The 19113-nt window shown below is 45.5% G+C and overlaps 1 protein-coding gene across 3 annotated transcripts; it reads left to right on the forward strand.

Moving 5' to 3' along the window:
* Nucleotides 1–1175: 1175 nt before the first annotated feature.
* LOC142472226 (olfactory protein-like) lies at nt 1176–11353 on the forward strand. Of its 3 annotated transcripts, none has more exons than XM_075579121.1 (7): nt 1176–1335; nt 5397–5536; nt 8055–8122; nt 8586–8699; nt 8983–9084; nt 9806–9879; nt 11218–11353. In XM_075579121.1, the coding sequence occupies exons 1-6, from the start codon at nt 1222–1224 to the stop codon at nt 9829–9831; spliced, it is 564 nt and encodes a 187-aa protein (XP_075435236.1). In that variant the 5' UTR covers nt 1176–1221; the 3' UTR covers nt 9832–9879; nt 11218–11353. The 3 variants fall into 3 exon arrangements, with proteins under 3 accessions (XP_075435236.1, XP_075435237.1, XP_075435235.1); XM_075579122.1 differs by having other exon boundaries at nt 9806–9868; XM_075579120.1 differs by having other exon boundaries at nt 9806–9864.
* The last annotated feature ends 7760 nt before the right edge of the window (nt 11354–19113 follow it).

The following is a 19113-nucleotide window of genomic DNA, read 5'->3' on the forward strand; positions in this document are numbered from 1 at the left end:
CCAGTTTGCGCACCCCTGCCTTACAGGTTCCAGAACAGAATGTACTAAAATAACTAATCGCTTCTCTGGGACAAAAATAAAAGTAAAAATAAACGGCTATGTTCAACTTGGCGTAAACACGCAAAAAGTCTTCTAGCCGGATTATTTTAAGAAGTGTGAAGTCTAGCCTGATTATTTTGCTAGTGCAGAACTGGGTTGCTATGGAACCATCGAAAGTTTATAGGACAGATCACAGAGATTTTATTATATAGGTTGACAAAATGTATTATTTTCACAGTATGGTTATTATAAATATGACATTAATCCTTTAACAACACTAATTATAAATATATATTTTTTTTAAATCACAATTATTTGCTCATTACAAATCGTATCCATCAGGTATTGATGTCATGCATCAAAATGAATTGCTCGTTATCAAGAACAAAAAGAGAGGTGGTGGGCAATATGAACCAATGCTTTTATTTCCCACTTCTTGCAAGAGAAATTATAGAGCCTTGATCATCCACATATAGCTTTGCACAACACTTTTCAATATCCTGAACTCAGGGACGCTCAATTCCAGTCCACAAGACGTCCCCAACAGGTCAGGTTTTCAGGACATCCCAGCTTCAGTCAGTCAAAGACCGAGCCACTGATTGAGCCGCCTGTGCTGAAGCTGGGATATCCTGAAAACCTGACCGGTTGGGGAGGCTGGAGGACTGGAATTGAGCACCCCTGCGTGGGGAGGCTGGAGGACTGGAATTGAGCACCCCTGCGTGGGGAGGCTGGAGGACTGGAATTGAGCACCCCTGCGTGGGGAGGCTGGAGGACTGGAATTGAGCACCCCTGCGTGGGGAGGCTGGAGGACTGGAATTGAGCACCCCTGCGTGGGGAGGCTGGAGGACTGGAATTGAGCACCCCTGCGTGGGGAGGCTGGAGGACTGGAATTGAGCACCCCTGCGCTAATCCATCATGCATGAATTTTAGGAAGAGTTGGCAACAAGAATTTAGACTCCTTTGTTTCTGCCAACCTCTAATCTTATCTCCACCTTCCCAGGACCTATATAATTTCTGTGTTATCCCAGAGCGAGATCTCGAACAAAACACCCACAGTGTTATATAATTTGGGTTATCTAATAAGGGAAGATCAGTTTTTTTTTTATCCTCGTCCTCCCACAAAGACGGGCTATAAATACTCTGGGTGTTACAAGTCAAAATCTGCACATTCGTCTCATCAAAATGGCTCTCACCACAATGGCAATGCTGGTCCAGAGTGTCGGGTTCCTCCTGTTCTTCGGTCTTCAGACCCAGGCTATGGAAATCAGAGAGCAACCGGACTTTCACATCCAGAAGGTGAGCTCTTTGAGATAGAAAATAACAGACCTGGTTAGTAGCCCCAAACACCTTATCAGAAGGGTTAGATCTTCAGCTACCATGGTATTCCTTACCGAATTCTAGCTGGGGATTTTAAAAGGGGGCATAAAATGCAGATTGTGTCCCAAGTAGCATGCGAATCCCTGGGCAAATATGTCAATCGAAAGGCATCACGTAATGCTGAAGTACTCATTTATTTTGCAACTGGACTAGCATAGCTACTTCTATTACTCACAAGGAGTAGGACACCATTTGATAATACAATGAATAACACACCATTAAATAGATAATACAATATGTTGCACACCAGATCATAGAAAATTGGCTGCCTTTAAAATGTCGAATTTATTTAAAGAATGGCTTGCTGACATTCAAAGCATTACAGTACATGCCCAGGGTCCCACCTATCTGAAAGAGCTTCTAGTTCCTTACACTCCCATTTGCTCACTTCCATCTGCAGATGAAGGACTCCTAACAGTTCCCATAATCTCCTTCACTCCCTTTGGGGCCCGAGCTTTCAGCCACGCTGCTCCCACTCTCTGGAACAATCTGCCTCGTACAGTTGGAGAGGCCCCTCTCTGGGAATCTATAAAAACAGGCTCAAGAGCGACCTGTTTACCCAGGGATTTAATTAATGGTCCACAATCTGTCCGGCATTTAATAGCTGCAGTACCGTCCCATCCTGTATTGTATCTTTCCTTGTGTTTGGGCTCTCATAACCTTAAATGTCTTCTTCTATTTTCCTCTTTGTAACTGTAAAGCGCTTTGAGTTCCATTGGGAGAAGAGCACTATGTATATATAAAGTTATTAATATTAAAATACAATAAGTAGGACACCATTTCATAGAAAATGACGAGGGGCCAATGAAACAAATTTCTTAACACAAAGTTATTCTTCGAAAAACTAAACTTAACTAAACAAGCTACTTAATAATAAAAACAAACCTATTACCAGGACTAAGCCATCAGACACCTTCTGGTGCCACGAAACACTGAGACTTGTTCAAGTGAATAGAGCGTGAATTGCAGCAGTGGAAAATGTCTTATGGCTTAAGACCATATTTACTAAGCAGTCTTTAATAAGTAAGACTGGAATACATTTCCTGTTTAAAAATAGGGTTGCCCTAATTTTGGTGGCTTCTCCAAAAATACTGGACACAATGGTGAAAGGTGCGACACGCTCCACACACACACACACACACACACACACACACACCAAAAAAAAAACCTCTCATCTCTCCATGGTGTTTCCTCCTCACATGGCCCCACCACCAGGCTTTTGACACCTCCCCCTGATTGGCTGCATTACCCAGCCCCCTAGCAGCAGCCCTGCTCTCTCCCTGCTTGGGGAAATCCTGCGGCCCCCCAAGCCAGTCAAGTCACTACGTCCAGAGAGGTAATACCGGTACACACATATGTCTGATATTACCTCTTGCTTTTTACTGGACAGTGTCCAAATACAGGACAGTCCGGTTCAATATTGGACACCTGGCAACCCTATTTAAAAATGAAGAATAAGAGCAATACATTATAGAAAGCAACATCAGCTTATAGTATGATAGATGTAGATTTAAGGGCTGCCGAGATGGTGCATGATCTACAACACAAGGCTCATCAGGCAAAAGGACCTGAAAACGGCAATCCAAGCAGGCAATGTTTTCTGGCGATTTAAAAAAATGTTTTTTAACATGATGCAGGGGGTCTCCGGAGCTGAACGCCATCCATTTCAGCTCCAGGACGCTCTGCCTTATCACCGTTTTCTCACCCTTCCGGTGTCTCCAAACATTCCCCCCCTCACCCCACCTCATCTACATCTCTCTGTTCTGCTTCTTCCCCTTTTTTTTTCCTTTTCTAATCTCTGTCTACTGCTGCGGCCAAGTTTATTCGAGCATTTGCCCGTTCTTGGCCGCAGCAGTAGCCTGGCGCGCGCCCGAGGGTGACGGGCGAAGCAGCGGAAGAGCGCCCTCCGATCGGGGCGCTCTCCCTACCGCTGCCGGGTCCGCCGGGTCCCCCGGAACCCCCTGCCGCCGTCCCCCACATCGCGGGACACCAGGGCTCCCTCGGGGAGCCCTGGACGCGCGTGCAGGGGGCGCAGGCTCCCGAAGACGCGTGACCGCGCGTCTATGACGCGCGGCACGCCGAGGGGCGGCCACTAGCAAGCCGGGAAATCTCCCGGCTTGCGGATCTGGCCGCACTGCAATTAAGTGTGTCGGCAGTGTAAGTCATAGAAACCTTTGTATATCAGTATTGCTGACCTGAGGAAGAGAGGGGAACTCTTGAACGCTTGTCCTATGACATAAATACTTAGTGTAAATAAAAAAGTATCCCCTAAAACTGAAGAACTCGTTTATTCTGCTATATATGTAAACAATCCAGTATGAAAACGCCTGCATAGTAAGTGAAGATTACATTTTCTAACTAGTAACAATGAACTCGTCTGAATATTATTTTGGCAGCTGGTAAGTGACATTGTTTAGATTTGTTTTGCAACCAGAGGGTAACACGGCCCATGAGTATAACCGCCCAGCAATGAATAACATAGCCAATAGGTGAGCAACGAGTATAACCGCCCAGCAATGAATGACATAGCCAATAGGTGAGCAACGAGTATAACCGCCCAGCAATGAATAACATAGCCAATAGGTGAGCCACAAGTATAACCGCCCAGCTATGAATAACATAGTCAATAGGTGAGCGACAAATTTTACCGCCCAGCACTGAATAACATAGCCAATAGGTGTGCCACAAGTATAACCGCCCAGCTATGAATAACATAGCCAATAGGTGAGCCACAAGTATAACCGCCCAGCTATGAATAGCATAGCCAATAGGTGAGCCACAAGTATAACCGCCCAGCTATGAATAGCATAGCCAATAGGTGAGCGACAAGTATAACCGCCCAGCAATGAATAACATAGCCAATAGGTGAGCAACGAGTAAAACCGCCCAGCAATGAATAACATAGCCAATAGGTGAGCAACGAGTAAAACCGCCCAGCAATGAATAACATAGCCAATAGGTGAGCAACGAGTAAAACCGCCCAGCAATGAATAACATAGCCAATAGGTGAGCAACGAGTAAAACCGCCCAGCAATGAATAACATAGCCAATAGGTGAGCCACAAGTATAACCGCCCAGCTATGAATAACATAGCCAATAGGTGAGCCACCAGTATAACCGCCCAGCAATGAATAACATAGCCAATAGGTGAGCTGCAAGTATAACCGCCCAGCTATGAATAACATAGCCAATAGGTGAGCAACGAGTATAACCGCCCAGCAATGAATAACATAGCCAATAGGTGAGCCACCAGTATAACCGCCCAGCTATGAATAACATAGCCAATAGGTGAGCCACCAGTATAACCGCCCAGCTATGAATAACATAGCCAATAGGTGAGCCACCAGTATAACCGCCCAGCAATGAATAACATAGCCAATAGGTGAGCTGCAAGTAACTAACAAGATCTCCAAGAAAGACTTAATCCCATTAGTGAGTAACACTGGTATTTTCCATATGCTGAGAACCTACATACAGATAAGTAACACTCCCCACAGGTGTGTAACAATGCCTGCATGTAAGCAAACATAGCCACTAGGTAATACCATAAAGACAAGTATGAGGAACGCTGCTTACTAGCAAGAGTGTCCCATGAGTAATGCGAGTAACATAAACTTAAAGATAAAGACGCCTGCCTACCAGGAGTAACGTTGCCTACAGTTATGTCAACTAGATTACTGCCGAGTATAGGATTTCCCACAGAAACCGAAATCCTACATAGAGGGGCCGTGCACCGAAGCGGGAGGGTAACAGACACACATTTATTGGCATAAATAAAACGTGTCCATATATAGAGAAAAAACCCGGATCACACAAAGGTTTTATAGCGAGTTGGGAGACTAGGAGAGACAAAATGCCACTTCCTGCCGCCAATGTCTATTCCTTATGCCTGACACTGCCACTGGGTAAGACTAATGCACACAGTCTGTCCCTCCGCCTGTTGTTGCAGTGACTGTACTGATGCTCTTGGGTTTCTCCAGTTCCTAGGAAAGTGGTATGGAGTGTCCGTGGCATCCAACTGCTCCATGTTCCTGTCCATGAAGGACAAAATGAAGATGCCCGTTATCCTGTTCACCTCCGGAAAAGGCAGTGACGTCAGTGTCAACATCGGTTTCATGACGTAAGGAAGAACTCCCCTAACCCAGACACTGGGGGGTCTTGCAGTGCTCTCTAGTGCTTCCCAGTATTAAGGGGGTTAAATGGATTGCAGATTCCAGATATTTACTATGTACAGCACATACAAATCCCACCTGTGAGCACCTTCACACGTCTCAGACAGGTCTGCACACCCGCCTTTCCCCATTATCTCTAAGCGTACACTGCCTCCACTGCAGCCAGGGATTCTGGGAAATGACATGCAAATGAGCACTCGGAGGGTGTCACTTTTTGCTTCTTGCCCATTTATATCCTATAAACCCAAATACATTTGTCATAGCCATACACTATAACCTACTGTGGAAAGGTGGATTTCCCGGCGAGAGTACCGCAAGTGATCGCTTATTCTTTATTTCTCCGAGAAGCTGCTGGAAAGACACTCGGTAAGGGCGACTAAACCAGGGTGTCTCCCATTGTGGAGTTATTCAGGTCAAACGATGGGAGACCACTAGGTATGGTGACAAACGTGGGCTTTAATGAGAGTTGATGCTTTAAAGCAAGGATGGGCAATTCCAGTCCTCAAGGGCCACCAGCAGGTCAGGTTTTCAGGATATCCCTGCTTCAGCACAGGTGACTCAATCAGTCCCAGCTTCAGCACAGGTGGCTCAATCAGTCCCTGCTTCAGCATAGGGGACTCAGAGGTCGAGTCTTCGACTGAGCCTCTGATTTAGTCACCTGTGCTGAAGCAGGGATATTCTGAAAACCTGACCTGCTGGTGGCCCTTGAGGACTGAAATTGCTCAACCCTGCTTTAAAGTGCCATTCAAAATCATTATATGCTTCTTCTTAAACACAATAAAACTGGCAATGAAGATTTAATTCACTGTTCTTGAGCAACTTAAAATCCAATGTATATTACTTACTGACATGGAAACATCAGTTCAAATGACCTTATTTAATTCTGTGGAAACATTTACATTCATATTTGATGTAATCATGACCTGAGGGGGGTGGGGGAGATTTATTTAGCGGACAGGAGCACATACATTCAGTCCATTGGATACACTCAGTGACAGTCCTGATCAACAATCAGTTTCTTACAACTTCTACCTTCCGTAGGGGAACTACAGAAGGTTACAGTTGTATCACTAAATCCTGCAATGTACCCAGTGACCAGGGTTCCTAGTTATCCTTAGGTTCCCCAGCATCCCTAAAGGGTTCCCTGACATTTTTCAGTGATTTAAAAATTTTACCAAATACAATGCATCTGATCTCAGACGTGCTATTAGAGAGGGTTGGGGTTCCTTACAATGCATCTGATCTCAGACGCGCTATTAGAGAGGGTTGGGGTTCCTTACAATGCATATGATCTCAGACGCGCTATTAGAGAGGGTTGGGGTTCCTTACAATGCATCTGATCTCAGACGCGCTATTAGAGAGGGTTGGGGTTCCTTACAATGCATCTGATCTCAGACGCGCTATAAGAGTGGGTTGGGGTTCCTTACAATGCATCTGATCTCAGACGCGCTATTAGAGAGGGTTGGGGTTCCTTACAATGCATCTGATCTCAGACGCGCTATTAGAGAGGGTTGGGGTTCCTTACAATGCATCAGATCTCAGGCGCGCTATTAGAGATCATCATTTGTTTGCTACAGCAACCATTTAGAAAGTCATATGCACAAGCTCTGCCCATTTCACATACTGCAGCACAAAGTTAGAAGGTGGCCATTTCGTTAGGCACACAATCACGACTTTTACAGATTGATAACAGGGGCACCAAACGATTGCCAGAATCTAGAATGATACATTTTCACATGCTTTACATATAAAAAGAAAAAGAAAAACGGGGGAATGTACTATTGCTGCTAAAACATGCACAGTCCATGTTTCTGGGTCCCGTAGGACCAGCTGTACAGTACCTAAAAAGTAAGGTTCTGTGTGTGATAAGATGCATACTGTAGGGTAGGGGACTTCTATAGGATTCTCTTGGAAGATGCTCCATCCAGCAACAGTAGAGGAACCTCAGTGGGGCCTATTTGTATGTGTGCAATGTTGGCGGGTCTGCCGTATGATGCCCAAACCCAGAACACTTTAATACAGATATTGAGACACGTGGGGCCTACAATCTATGGCAGCAGCTTCTTCCACTGGAGTGGATCAGTAACATAGAAACAGTACAGATAGATCTGCTATCAGAACCTTAGCAAGCCAAGGCCTATATTCAATGAAGGGTACTATGCTTTAGCATGACCCAACTCCCATTGAAACGGATAGGAATTAGGACGTGCTAACCTTTAGTGAATTTGGGCCTGATTTCTCTCAGCCTCTCAATTTTCAGACTTGAATTCCAATGCCCCAACTGTCCCTAGGTGAGGCACGCATGCAGTACCTGCTCATCACATACACCTAAATGCCACTGATGATTTAACCAGGTCTTGTTGACTCTCCAATGTTCATTTACTTAACAATATTGGACCAGGTCAGATTAGCTTAGATGAATCTGTCATTAGTTGAATTGCTATGCCTTATTTCCCTATCCTCCAGACCTCAAGGATGCCTGCAAAGGGACCTTACGTATCACACCATTTCACCAGGTCATTTCAGCTACTCAGGTAAGCTCTCAGCTAAGAACCCAGGGAAACGGTCACTAGAACCCAGGAAACAGCCACTAGAACCCAGGAAAGTCACTTTAACCCAGGAAACCAGTTACTAGAACTCAGGAAAACAGCCACTAGTACCCAGGGAAACAGTCACTAGATATGTGTGAAACATTTGTGCATATTAAGGGCTTGTGGAAAATTCATAAAGATATCAAACTTCACAAATAAATACCCTGCATGAATATCTTACTGTTGATGTTGGTATTGTTTATATCTAGATCTTCCACCAAGCTCCATACTTTGCAGCCAGAGAGAGTTTAACACAATCGTTTTGTAGGTATTGGTAATGTTAGCACTTAAATTCAGCACATTTGCTCGACTATTACACCGCTGCTAGAAGTCCAACATGATGCTCATTACAAAATACACCCTGGTGCATTTCTTCTGTGAGATCATCGAGATTACTTCTTCGCAGCAAAGGGAGAGTCTGACGTTCGTATGGTAGACACAGACTATGACTCCTACGCCCTGGAGTTCTCCCGCACGGTGCGTCAGAAGGGGGAAATCACAATTACGCTGAAGTTGTACGGTAAGGAGCGGGTCGTGTGAGTACTTGTGTCTGATGTCTCCTTCTCAGCTGTGCTTCTCAACTTTTCGGAACTCTAATGTGGTCTACTTTACAGTTTCCTAGCAAACAGATGTTCTATGTAGTGGATCCAAAAACACAATAATATATATTGTCATTAGAGAGTGCTGATGTGTTTCTGGATCCACTAACTGGATCAATTATTGGCTGGTCTACACTGCTTGCAAAGGGGGCACCTGTAATAGATACATGAGTGACTCCTCTATATAAAATGTCTTCTTTTCAGGGAGGAACCCAGAACTTCCTGAAGATGTGCAGAATAAATTCAGCGAGCACTGCAAATTCCTGGGCTTCAAAGAGGAGAACATTGTGATGATGTCGAAAGGAGGTAATCAGAGTATGGCCAAGAAACTGTACGATGACAATCACATTGTACTGGAATGATTTTCATCAGAATAGAGCATGCTTTTGAGCTGCAGCTCATAGTACATACAAATCGACAAGTAGATGAGTGGAAGACACGGATTTGAGAGATGCAGAACCATCATTCTTAGACTATTTCAATTATTTCCACACCATGGGTGGAGGTTGTGAGCAGTTCGATGGCATAGTCAGGTCTACATTGTAGTGGATACTTGATACAAGGCAGGGACTGGAGATCTAACTGGCAACGTGAATCATATTTTCTTATTTTAGTCCTTGTGTAGGACAGTTATTATGGGCAAAACATCCATGCTTAAAGGGTCTCCATTTCAGGAGATCAGATATGTATAAAGGTTGAGCTAGGCACATGAAAGCAGAGATCAAATACGTTCCATAGTATTGCACCAAGTTTAAAAGTGGACAGACTAGATCATGGGTGGCCAACATCAGTCCACAAGTGCCCCCAACAGGTCAGGCTTTCAGGATATCCCTGCTTCAGCTCAGGTGGTTCAATAAGTGACTCCGTCGCAGTGATTGAGCCACCTGTAGTGAAGCAGGGATGTCCCGAAAACCTGACCTGCTGGGGCCCATGAGAACTGGAGTTGGCCATTATGTCAATGGCATTGACATAATACATCAGACAGGTTGGTGGTGTGACCTTCCTATTTTTTTCTGTTTTATTTCAGAGGAATGCATCCCTGGCACATCTTAGGCGAGTTCGTTCTTAGATCCTCCGATTCCTCCAGTAGGTGAACAAACGGTGTATACATGCTCCATTCTTTATTTCCATTTTTATTATTTCCTGGTAAAACCGCTGTATAAATAAGTAGAGCCACTCCAATAGCCTTCCAAGGATCATACATTTATCACACAGGGATCAACATTTCGGTTCCGCTTGCAATACTTTGTCAAGGTTCGGACCGAAACATTGATGCTTGTGTAATAAATGTCTGATCTGCGGGAGACCAGTGGAGTGCCTCTCTTTCCATTTTGATGATACCGGTGGTTTTGCATCGAGCGGGACTGTTGTTCCTGTTCACTCGTGGCGTTCTTTAACCTGGCACCATGAGTGCACCTTTACTGGGCCTATTACCAGGAAGTAATACATTAAGATTTACCTCTCGTTTTCAAGTATGTCCTGGGCACAGAGTTATGATAACAATACATGGTTACATTACAGGAACAGAGGTTATTCATTCAATTTGCCGACATTTCATGGACAGTTAGAGAAAATGATTATGGGCGTAACAGTTACAGACAAGATTACAATTCTATCATGCAGTCTCTCGCACAACCATTCAGCAGTTATAGCATTTATTTAAAATCGTCATGTTCAGACCGTTGACTAACAAATGGGATCAAGTTAACAATCAGATGTCTGGGTATGAACCCGTGTCTGATTTATTTATTTTTGGTGATAGGAAAGGGCCAAGGAAGAAAAACATTCTGTGTACGTTTCTTTTTATCTTTTTAAAAGGGCCCTTTTTCCCCCTCTCATTTACAGAATATACAAAAGGAACAGAGCTTTGCTCATATTTGTGGTACTATAGACCAGAGGTGCTCAACTCCAGTCCTCGAGGCCTCCCCCCACCCCCCAACAGGTCAGGCTTTCAGTATATCTCAGCTTCAGCACAGGTGGCTCAATCAGAGGCTCAGTCAAAGACTGAGCCTCTGATTGAGCCACCTGTGCTGAAGCTGGGACCGATCGAGCCACCTCTGCTGAAGCAGGGATAGCCTTAAAACCTGCCCTGTTACTGGGGGGGTCTTGAGGACTGACGTTGAGCACCACTGCCATAGACTGTCTCTCAATCCCGTGTTACAGTCCGAAATTGGCAATCATAAATATTGACGTAAATCTCACACTGTGACGCTTCTGGTCCTAGAAACTTCCAGGAAATAGAGGACAGTGTTCGCAATATGATTTGGGATTTCATGATGCAACACATTTCTCCTTTACATCACAAACACACTTCGGACAAATATTGACATGCCATTTCCATGCAAAAAAATCTGTTTTCCAAAAGGCCAAGGTTAGGTTGTTGCTCTGCGTTCCAGTCACCTCCAACCTTCTGCTAACAGGAATGTTTGTGTTTTACAGGGGAGGTCACGCCAAGGGACCCTGCTTCGCCCTGCAGCTCACTGTACCCGACCCTATTCCCAGCCCCTGTGTGTTCCTACTCTTAGCACCGCTTTTCCACTTAGAATGTCCATGTGTAATAAATCAAATCCACTAACGCACGCTTTTGTTGTTACTTCTTATCCCAGTGGTTGGACAGGCAGAGTGATGCAATGGGCGCTTTATGAAGACTCAGCAGTTCTTTTGGGGCTTACGGTTTTCCTTGAAATTAAGTAGACTCGTTTTGGACATTTATTTAACATCTCCGGTAGCTCTGATTTTAGGCAAGAAGACACTCTGGATTTGGGTAGTCAGGAAGGAATATCTTTCTGAAGGTGTGTGGCAGTGTTTTTTTTAACCTTCTTTTGATTAAGGAACCTTATAATTATATTGTGAAATTGTGAGGAACCCCAACCCTCTCTAATAGCGCGTCTGAGATCAGATGCATTGTAAGGAGCCCCAACCCTCTCTAATAGCGTGTCTGAGATCAGATGCATTGTAAGGAACCCCAACCCTCTCTAATAGCGCGTCTGAGATCAGATGCATTGTAAGGAACCCCAACTCTCTCTAATAGCGCGTCTGAGATCAGATGCATTGTAAGGAACCCCAACCCTCTCTAATAGCCTGTCTGAGATCAAATGCATTGTAAGGGACCCCAACCCTCTCTAATAGCACATCTGAGATCAGATGCATTATAAATTCTTTTGTATTTGGTACAATTTTGAAATGACAAGAAAATTGCAGGGAACCTCTTAGGGACGCCTGGGGAACCCCTGTTGAAAACACTGGTGTAAGCAGGGGAGCGCAAACTTTTCCAGCTGTGCCCCCCTGTCTTCCTTGTCCCGCTCTCGCTACCCCCCTCCCCCTCCTACCTGGTATCCGCGTGACTATGGCAACGTGGCATCAAATGACGCCATGGGTCATGTGACATCACTGTTGCCTTGGTAACGCGGCGTCAAATAACGCCGCGGATCATGTGACGTGACGTCACACAAATGATGCCGCGCGAGGTAAAGGGGGGGGCGCAGGAACGGATGGAGCAAGGCAGGGGGGCGCAGCAAAATAAGCTTGTGCGCCCCTGAGCTAGGCAAAAAAAAAAAGCCTTTACAAAAGCATAATTAGCGCTTTCATCGAGTGTAACTGATAATTACCATCGGAAAAATACGTCTCTCCTTTTTCCTGGCGCCGAGGCCAAAAAGGCCAGACAGTGGGCTGAGGTTTCACTTCACCCCATGAAAATGCACACATTTATCCAGAAAAAGTATACTGTAATAATAATTAATATTAATAATAATCATCTTGATTAATCTTAAAGCAGCCCCCCCCCCCTCGCTAATCCGCCCCCCGTTTATGTTACACAATTGGAACTGTTGGGTACCTTACCGTTCAATCTCGTTATTTTCAGCTCCATAGACCCCCTGGTTCCCGAGATACTTAGTGGATAAGTTACCGGCATTACTTCCAGGTTTTTAGGGTATTTAAATGAATATCCAATAGGAAGCTGCAACCGATGATACTGCGGCTTTCTATTTGACCGCCATTTCCCCCCCCCCCTGGAGGAAGATGTGGGGGGGGGGCAGGGGCATGGGGGGGGAGATTTTGGCTTTACCGGTCTGTATTAAGAAAGAACTCTTCCAATGGCAATCCAAGCTGGAGATTTATTTCTGCACATTTTTGTTTTGTTTTGACATCGGATTGAAGCAGGGGGTTATCCGCGGCTGAACCCCGTTCATTCCAGCTCCGGGGACCCCCTGCTTTCGGAGATGCCTCTGTAGTTAGTAGAAGCCGGTAGCCGCTCCGCTCGGCTAGCAGGGTTCACATTATGGCGGCGTTCCAAAGCTCCCGCCCCCCCTGCGGGCCAATAGGAAACCGGGACGTCATCAGGTTCAGCTTCCTATTGGCCGGCGTCACGTGTGAGCTTTAGAATTTAAACCCCAGTTAGTTCAGCCGGATTGGCTACCGGCACCTACTACGTAGGTAAGTATCTCCGGAATCAGGGGGTCGCCGGAGCTGTAATTAATGGGGATCCGCTCCGGAGACCCCCCTGCTTCAAACCAGTGTTAAAAAAATGAAGAAAAAAAAATTAAAACGGCTTAGATTGCTCCTTTTAAGATTTTTTTTTTACTGTTCTAAAGAAACAAATTTAATTGGCCAGTGGTTTGTTTTATTATTATTTTCTGCCTGCTATTCCGGGACCGCTATGTACTTTCATAGGGTGACAAGACAAGAGAAGCCTTTGATTTTTTGCTCTTTGATCTGTTTGAAGTATGCGTGCTGTTTGTTGTAGTGGAGGATTCTGGGAACACAAATACAGAGGTGAAAGGTTGCGGGGGTGAGATAACAGAGAGATTAGATCAGCACAAAGCGCAGTGTCATTTCAGCAGGTGGAGTCCCATGTTGGAATTGTTGGACAGAAATTGACATTTAAATGGATTAATGGATTATGATGAATAATCAAGGTGTGTGGGCACCGGCTAACACGTATTACAGTGTAAAGTAACTAAGAATACCACTTGTGAGTACATTTGCATGTCTCAGACAGGTCTGCAACCCTGTCTTTCCCCATTATCGCTTAGGCAACCAGTGCTTCCACTGCAGCCGGGGATTCTGGGTAATAACATGCACAGTGTGTCACTCTTTACTTCTCATCCATTTTAACACTTCACCACTATAAGCTTATGCCTGCCGCATTACACAGCTTTTTCAGCACAGCCTGGGTTAAAGAAGTGCAGAGCCAGTAACCGTACTCACAGACAGCTGTTTCGACCTTTTGGGTCTCATCAGAGCGACGCTGGTTATACTGGCTTTGCAACGTGAAGCTGGTCCGTGGGTACAGTATATACAAGCTTCTAGTCACACTGACCACCATGTTAGAACCTCTTGGTGGGGAGAAGGGTGAATTAGGGAGGAACGAGACACGTCTCCTTATGTTCCATTGGTTTGCATTTAAATGGATTGTATTTATCAAGACTTTCAATTCTTAGCAAATAAACATAGCATAGTAATCTTAAGAATGTATAAAGAGATGTGTTCCTTTGTTTAATTGAGCAGTCCCATTTAGCAGACCCTCCAAGATTAGGCACATGAAAATAGGTACACTTTAGTTCCTCTGTCAATGTGGAATACATGAGCTTTCAAGCTCCTATGAAGGCCTCATAACACGACATTTATTATAAGCAAAAGTTCATTTTATTAATAGAACACCTATATTTCTTGATTGATTGCAGTTGTGTGTATGAATATATACATAACTTGCCCCTGCCTCGAGCTGGGCCCCTCTCCCATTCCCAATAAACACACCATACACCTTCTTGGGAGAAAATAACGACCACAGCTTTTTTATAACAAAATGATAAATATCTCATATTTATCCCCAACAGGGACCCAGCCATATTGCTCCGCCCACATCTACCGGAGCTTGAGGGATACCCTCATCTCGTGCTCATCTAGCCATTGAGCACCTTTAGCCATGACACAGAGCCCCCATACGAATGGTTACCACCATTCTGTCTGCCCAGGCCGAGAACGGTACCGCCATCTACAAATTTCATTCGGAAGGTCACCACAATTCCGTCTGCCCAAGCCGAGAACGGTACTACCTTCTACAAATTACATACGAAAGGTCACCACCATTCCGTCCGCCCAAGCCAAGAACGGTACCGCCTTCTACAAATTCCATTCAAAGGTCACCACCATTCCGGCCACCTAAGCCTGGAATGGTACCTACTTCCCCAACTAATAATGTACGAAGTCAGAGACCTCCCTCTAGGAGCCAATACTGAGTTCCCCCCACACCCAGAGTAAACATTACTCCCGCCAAAACATTCCCAAGATGCGACAAATACAGGAGCAGAATCCCAATCCTTCTTCCCAAAGCCACCGTCCTTCATCCCCAATGATTGGTTGGGCGGGTGGGACTTCGCTCCAGTAAATTCAAGAAGAGGAAGGTAGGATCCTTCCCCCCCATACCTTAGATATCCTCTCCTAATATTGACTGAGTCCCCCCCCCCCCCAGAGTAATTTAACAAGCCTTAAACTGCCCTTGCGAGCCGCCACTAGCCTCAGTGGCTTTCCCAGCATGCCTTGCCAAGCTAAAATCAGGATATCCTTTTGGGTGAAACTGTCCAAATCCGTTTCCCGGAATTTCCTGATTTATCCCTTCAAAATCCGTTCCATGGTTCTATCTCGCTTCTCCCCTTCTCCACTTCCATCTACCCCCCGGTTCTGCAGAAACCTGCGCTCTATTCACTTACCTGACTTTGAGTCCACTTTACGCTCCTCCCTCTCCTCTCTCAGCTCTGCTACAGACCCTGACAACCTGGTCAGGAACTACAACTCTGCCGTGTCCTCCTCTCGATCTACATGCCCCGCTTTCTCTCTGCCGCCCTCGCCCTTCTAACCCTAGACCCTGGCTAAATTCCTACACGCGCATGCTGCATTCCTCCACTTGCTTCTCTGAATGTCTCTGGAGGAAATCTCACACTCTCGCTGACTTCCTTCACTACAAATTTATGCTATCCTGTTTCAACTCTGCCCTCTCGCAAGCTAAACAAGCCTACTTTTCTTCACTAATGAACATGCACAAATCTTTCCCACGCCGACTGTTCTCTGTCTTTGATGCTCTACTCAAACCACCCTCAGCTGCCTCTCCTATCTCCATCTCTGCTCAGGATTTTGCTGACTATTTTAAGGAAAAAGTGGAATCCATATGTCAGAACATCCCCTCTGTTTCTTCTTCCCATCCTACACCTCTTCCTAACTCTCCTCCTGCCTTCCTTGACTCTTTTTCCACTGTCTCAGAGGAGGATGTGTCGCTGTTGATCGCCTCTTCTCCCTCTACCACTTGCTCTCTTGACCCCATTCCCTCCCATCTCCTAAAACCTCTTGGTCCTACTATAATCCCTACGCTCACACACATTTTTAACTCCTCCCTCTGCTCTGGAACCTTTCCATCCTCCTTCAAACATGCAAAAGTTATACCATTACTCAAAAACAGCAAGCTTGACCCTACCTGTCTTTCTAACTATCGACATGTCTCCCTCCTGCCTTTTGCCTCTAAACTCCTTGAACATCTTGTATTCTCACGCTTGCTCCATTTTCTCAACACCTATTCTCTCCTAGACCCTCTACAATCTGGCTTCCACACTGCTCACTCCACGGAAACAGCCCTCACTAAAATAACTGATAACCTCCATGCTGCCAAAGACAGAGGTCATTACACTCTGCTCATATTACTCGACCTCTCTGCAGCATTTGACACCATGGACCACCCTCTTCTCCTTCACATTCTCCATACTCTTGGTATTCGGAACAAAGCTCTATCCTGGATCTCATCCTACCTCTCCCATCGTACTTTCAGTGTCTCTTCTGCTAACACCTCCTCCTCCTCTTCCTCTATTGATCTCTCTGTGGGGGTACCCCAGGGCTCTGTACTGGAACCTCTTCTCTTTTCTCTGTACACACTCTCTCTAGGTGACCTAATAACATCTTTTGAGTTTAAATATCACCTCTGTGCTGACGACACACAAATATACTTTTCAACCCCCGACCTTACACCTGCTGTACAAACCAAAGTTTCTGAATGTCTCTCTGCTATATCATCCTGGATGGCCCTCCGACGCCTTAAACTCAATATGGCAAAAACAGAGCTCCTCATACTTCCTCCCAAACCTGGCCCTACTACCTCCTTCCACATTACTGTTGGAAATACGATCATTCACCCAGTAGCACAAGCACGCTGCCTAGGGGGTCACACTCGACTCCTCTCTCACATTTGCCCCTCACATTCAAAACATATCTAAAACCTGATGCTTTTTCCTCCGCAATATAACAAAGATACGCCCTTTCCTCTGTGGCTCGACTGCTAAAACTCTGACTCAGGCCCTCATTCTCTCCCGTCTTGATTACTGTAACCTCCTGCTGTCCGGCCTTCCTGCCTCTCACCTGTCTCCCCTAAAATCTATCCTAAACAGTGCTGCCGGAATCACTCTACTCTTTCCTACATCTGTCTCAGCATCTCCCCTCATGAAATCCCTCTCCTGGCTTCCGATCAAATCCCGCATCTCACACTCCATTCTTCTCCTCACTTTTAAAGCTCTACACTCCTCTGCCCCTCCTTACATCTCAGCCCTAATTTCTCACTATGCACCATCCCGACTCTTGCATTCCTCTCAAGGATGTCTTCTCTCTACCCCCTTTGTATCTAAAGCCCTCTCCCGCCTTAAACCTTTTTCACTGACTGCCCCACACCTCTGGAATGCCCTTCCCCTCAGTACCTGACTAGCACCCTCTCTGTCCACCTTTAAGACCCACCTTAAGACACACTTGCTTAAAGAAGCATACGAATAGCACTGTGACTATTCTGAACACACGATACATTAAGCTTGGCCCCCTGCAGACGCACTTACCAAAACTGTCTCTGTACGTTCTCCCTACCTACCAATTAGACTGTAAGCTCCTCGGAGCAGGGACTCCTCTTCCTTAATGTTACTTTTATGCCTGTAGCACTTACTCCCATGACCTTGTTATTTATATTATCTGTTATTTATTTGATTACTACATGTATTACTAGTGTGAAGCTCTATGTACATTAATGGCGCTATATAAATAAAGACATACAATACAATAGAATACAATGTCCGTCAACCGATCGCTCAGACTCTTCTCCGTGTGAATTTTGGATACAATTCAAACAGATTTACCAAAGAATCCAAACCGCAGAATCTGCAATCCGCCGGAGGAATCCCCCCGTTTAAAAATCCACCAATGGATACCGGAATCCGCAATCCATGATCCACTGGAGGAATCCCCACCTGTTTTAAAAATCCACCAATGGATCCCGGAATCTGCGATCCGCCGGAGGAATCCGTGATCCGCTGGAGGCCTCTGCAACCCACTGGAGGAATCCCCCTTGTTTAAAAATCCACCAACGGATCCCAGAATCCGCAATCTGCTGGTGGAATCTCCGCGATACGCTTGACCCTGCCACCTCCTCTACACACCGCCGGACGATATTCCCCACCTCCCTGCCGAGTACACGAGCCAGCAGCCACTCGAGACCGCGCCGCCTCACCTCTTCCTGCAGCTCCCGCATACATGCGTCTCCGCCGCCGGCCTCGACCGCCATTACCCGCGCTTGGCCCCCTGATCTTGTCCTTCCTTTGTGCAGCGGAGCCATATCTCAGGATCCCAGGACACAAGGGAGCAGTATACGCAGACGACTTCGCTCCAGTAGATCCTAGCAGAAAGAGGGAGGGAGGATCCTTTTTATAGTAAACTAATTTGTAACCAAATTTTAAAAAGTAGAGAAAAACAAATACATGAGAAAATACATAAGTGGAAGCAAAGTGCATCTTCAGAGTAATACAGAAGCAGGTCTGACACTCTTATTTGAAGTGAATCCCTCTCATTGGAACAAAATATCACACATAGGGGGGCTATTTATTAAGGTGCGATAGTGATGGTCATTCTCTACCTCATGGAAATGACCATTGGCTTGAATGGGAATTTCCTTGCAGTAATGCATGTTCCACACTATTGCACTTTATGGAATAACCCCCATTGTATCAAACGTATAATATTTCCATAGAGCTTACTCTTTCAAGTCCATAACCTCTTAATACTGCCCCTCTGGGTTTCCAAGCTAGGACCACTTCTAGTACGGTGCAAGTGGAACACATTATGTTTCGGTGTAAGGGATCAAGCTATGACATGGGGAGGTGCGACACTCAGGGGGGATATGTGAAAGGCTGCTGTACACCCCACTCCTGTCTCTAAGGTCGCCCTACTTACCACTTAGATTGTAAGCTCTTCGGGGCAGGGACTCCTTTTCCTAATGTTACTTTTATGTCTGAAAGCGCTTATTTCCATTAGGTGTTA

Source organism: Ascaphus truei, chromosome 21, assembly GCF_040206685.1.
Source record: "Ascaphus truei isolate aAscTru1 chromosome 21, aAscTru1.hap1, whole genome shotgun sequence".
Classification (NCBI taxonomy): Eukaryota; Metazoa; Chordata; class Amphibia; order Anura; family Ascaphidae; genus Ascaphus; species Ascaphus truei.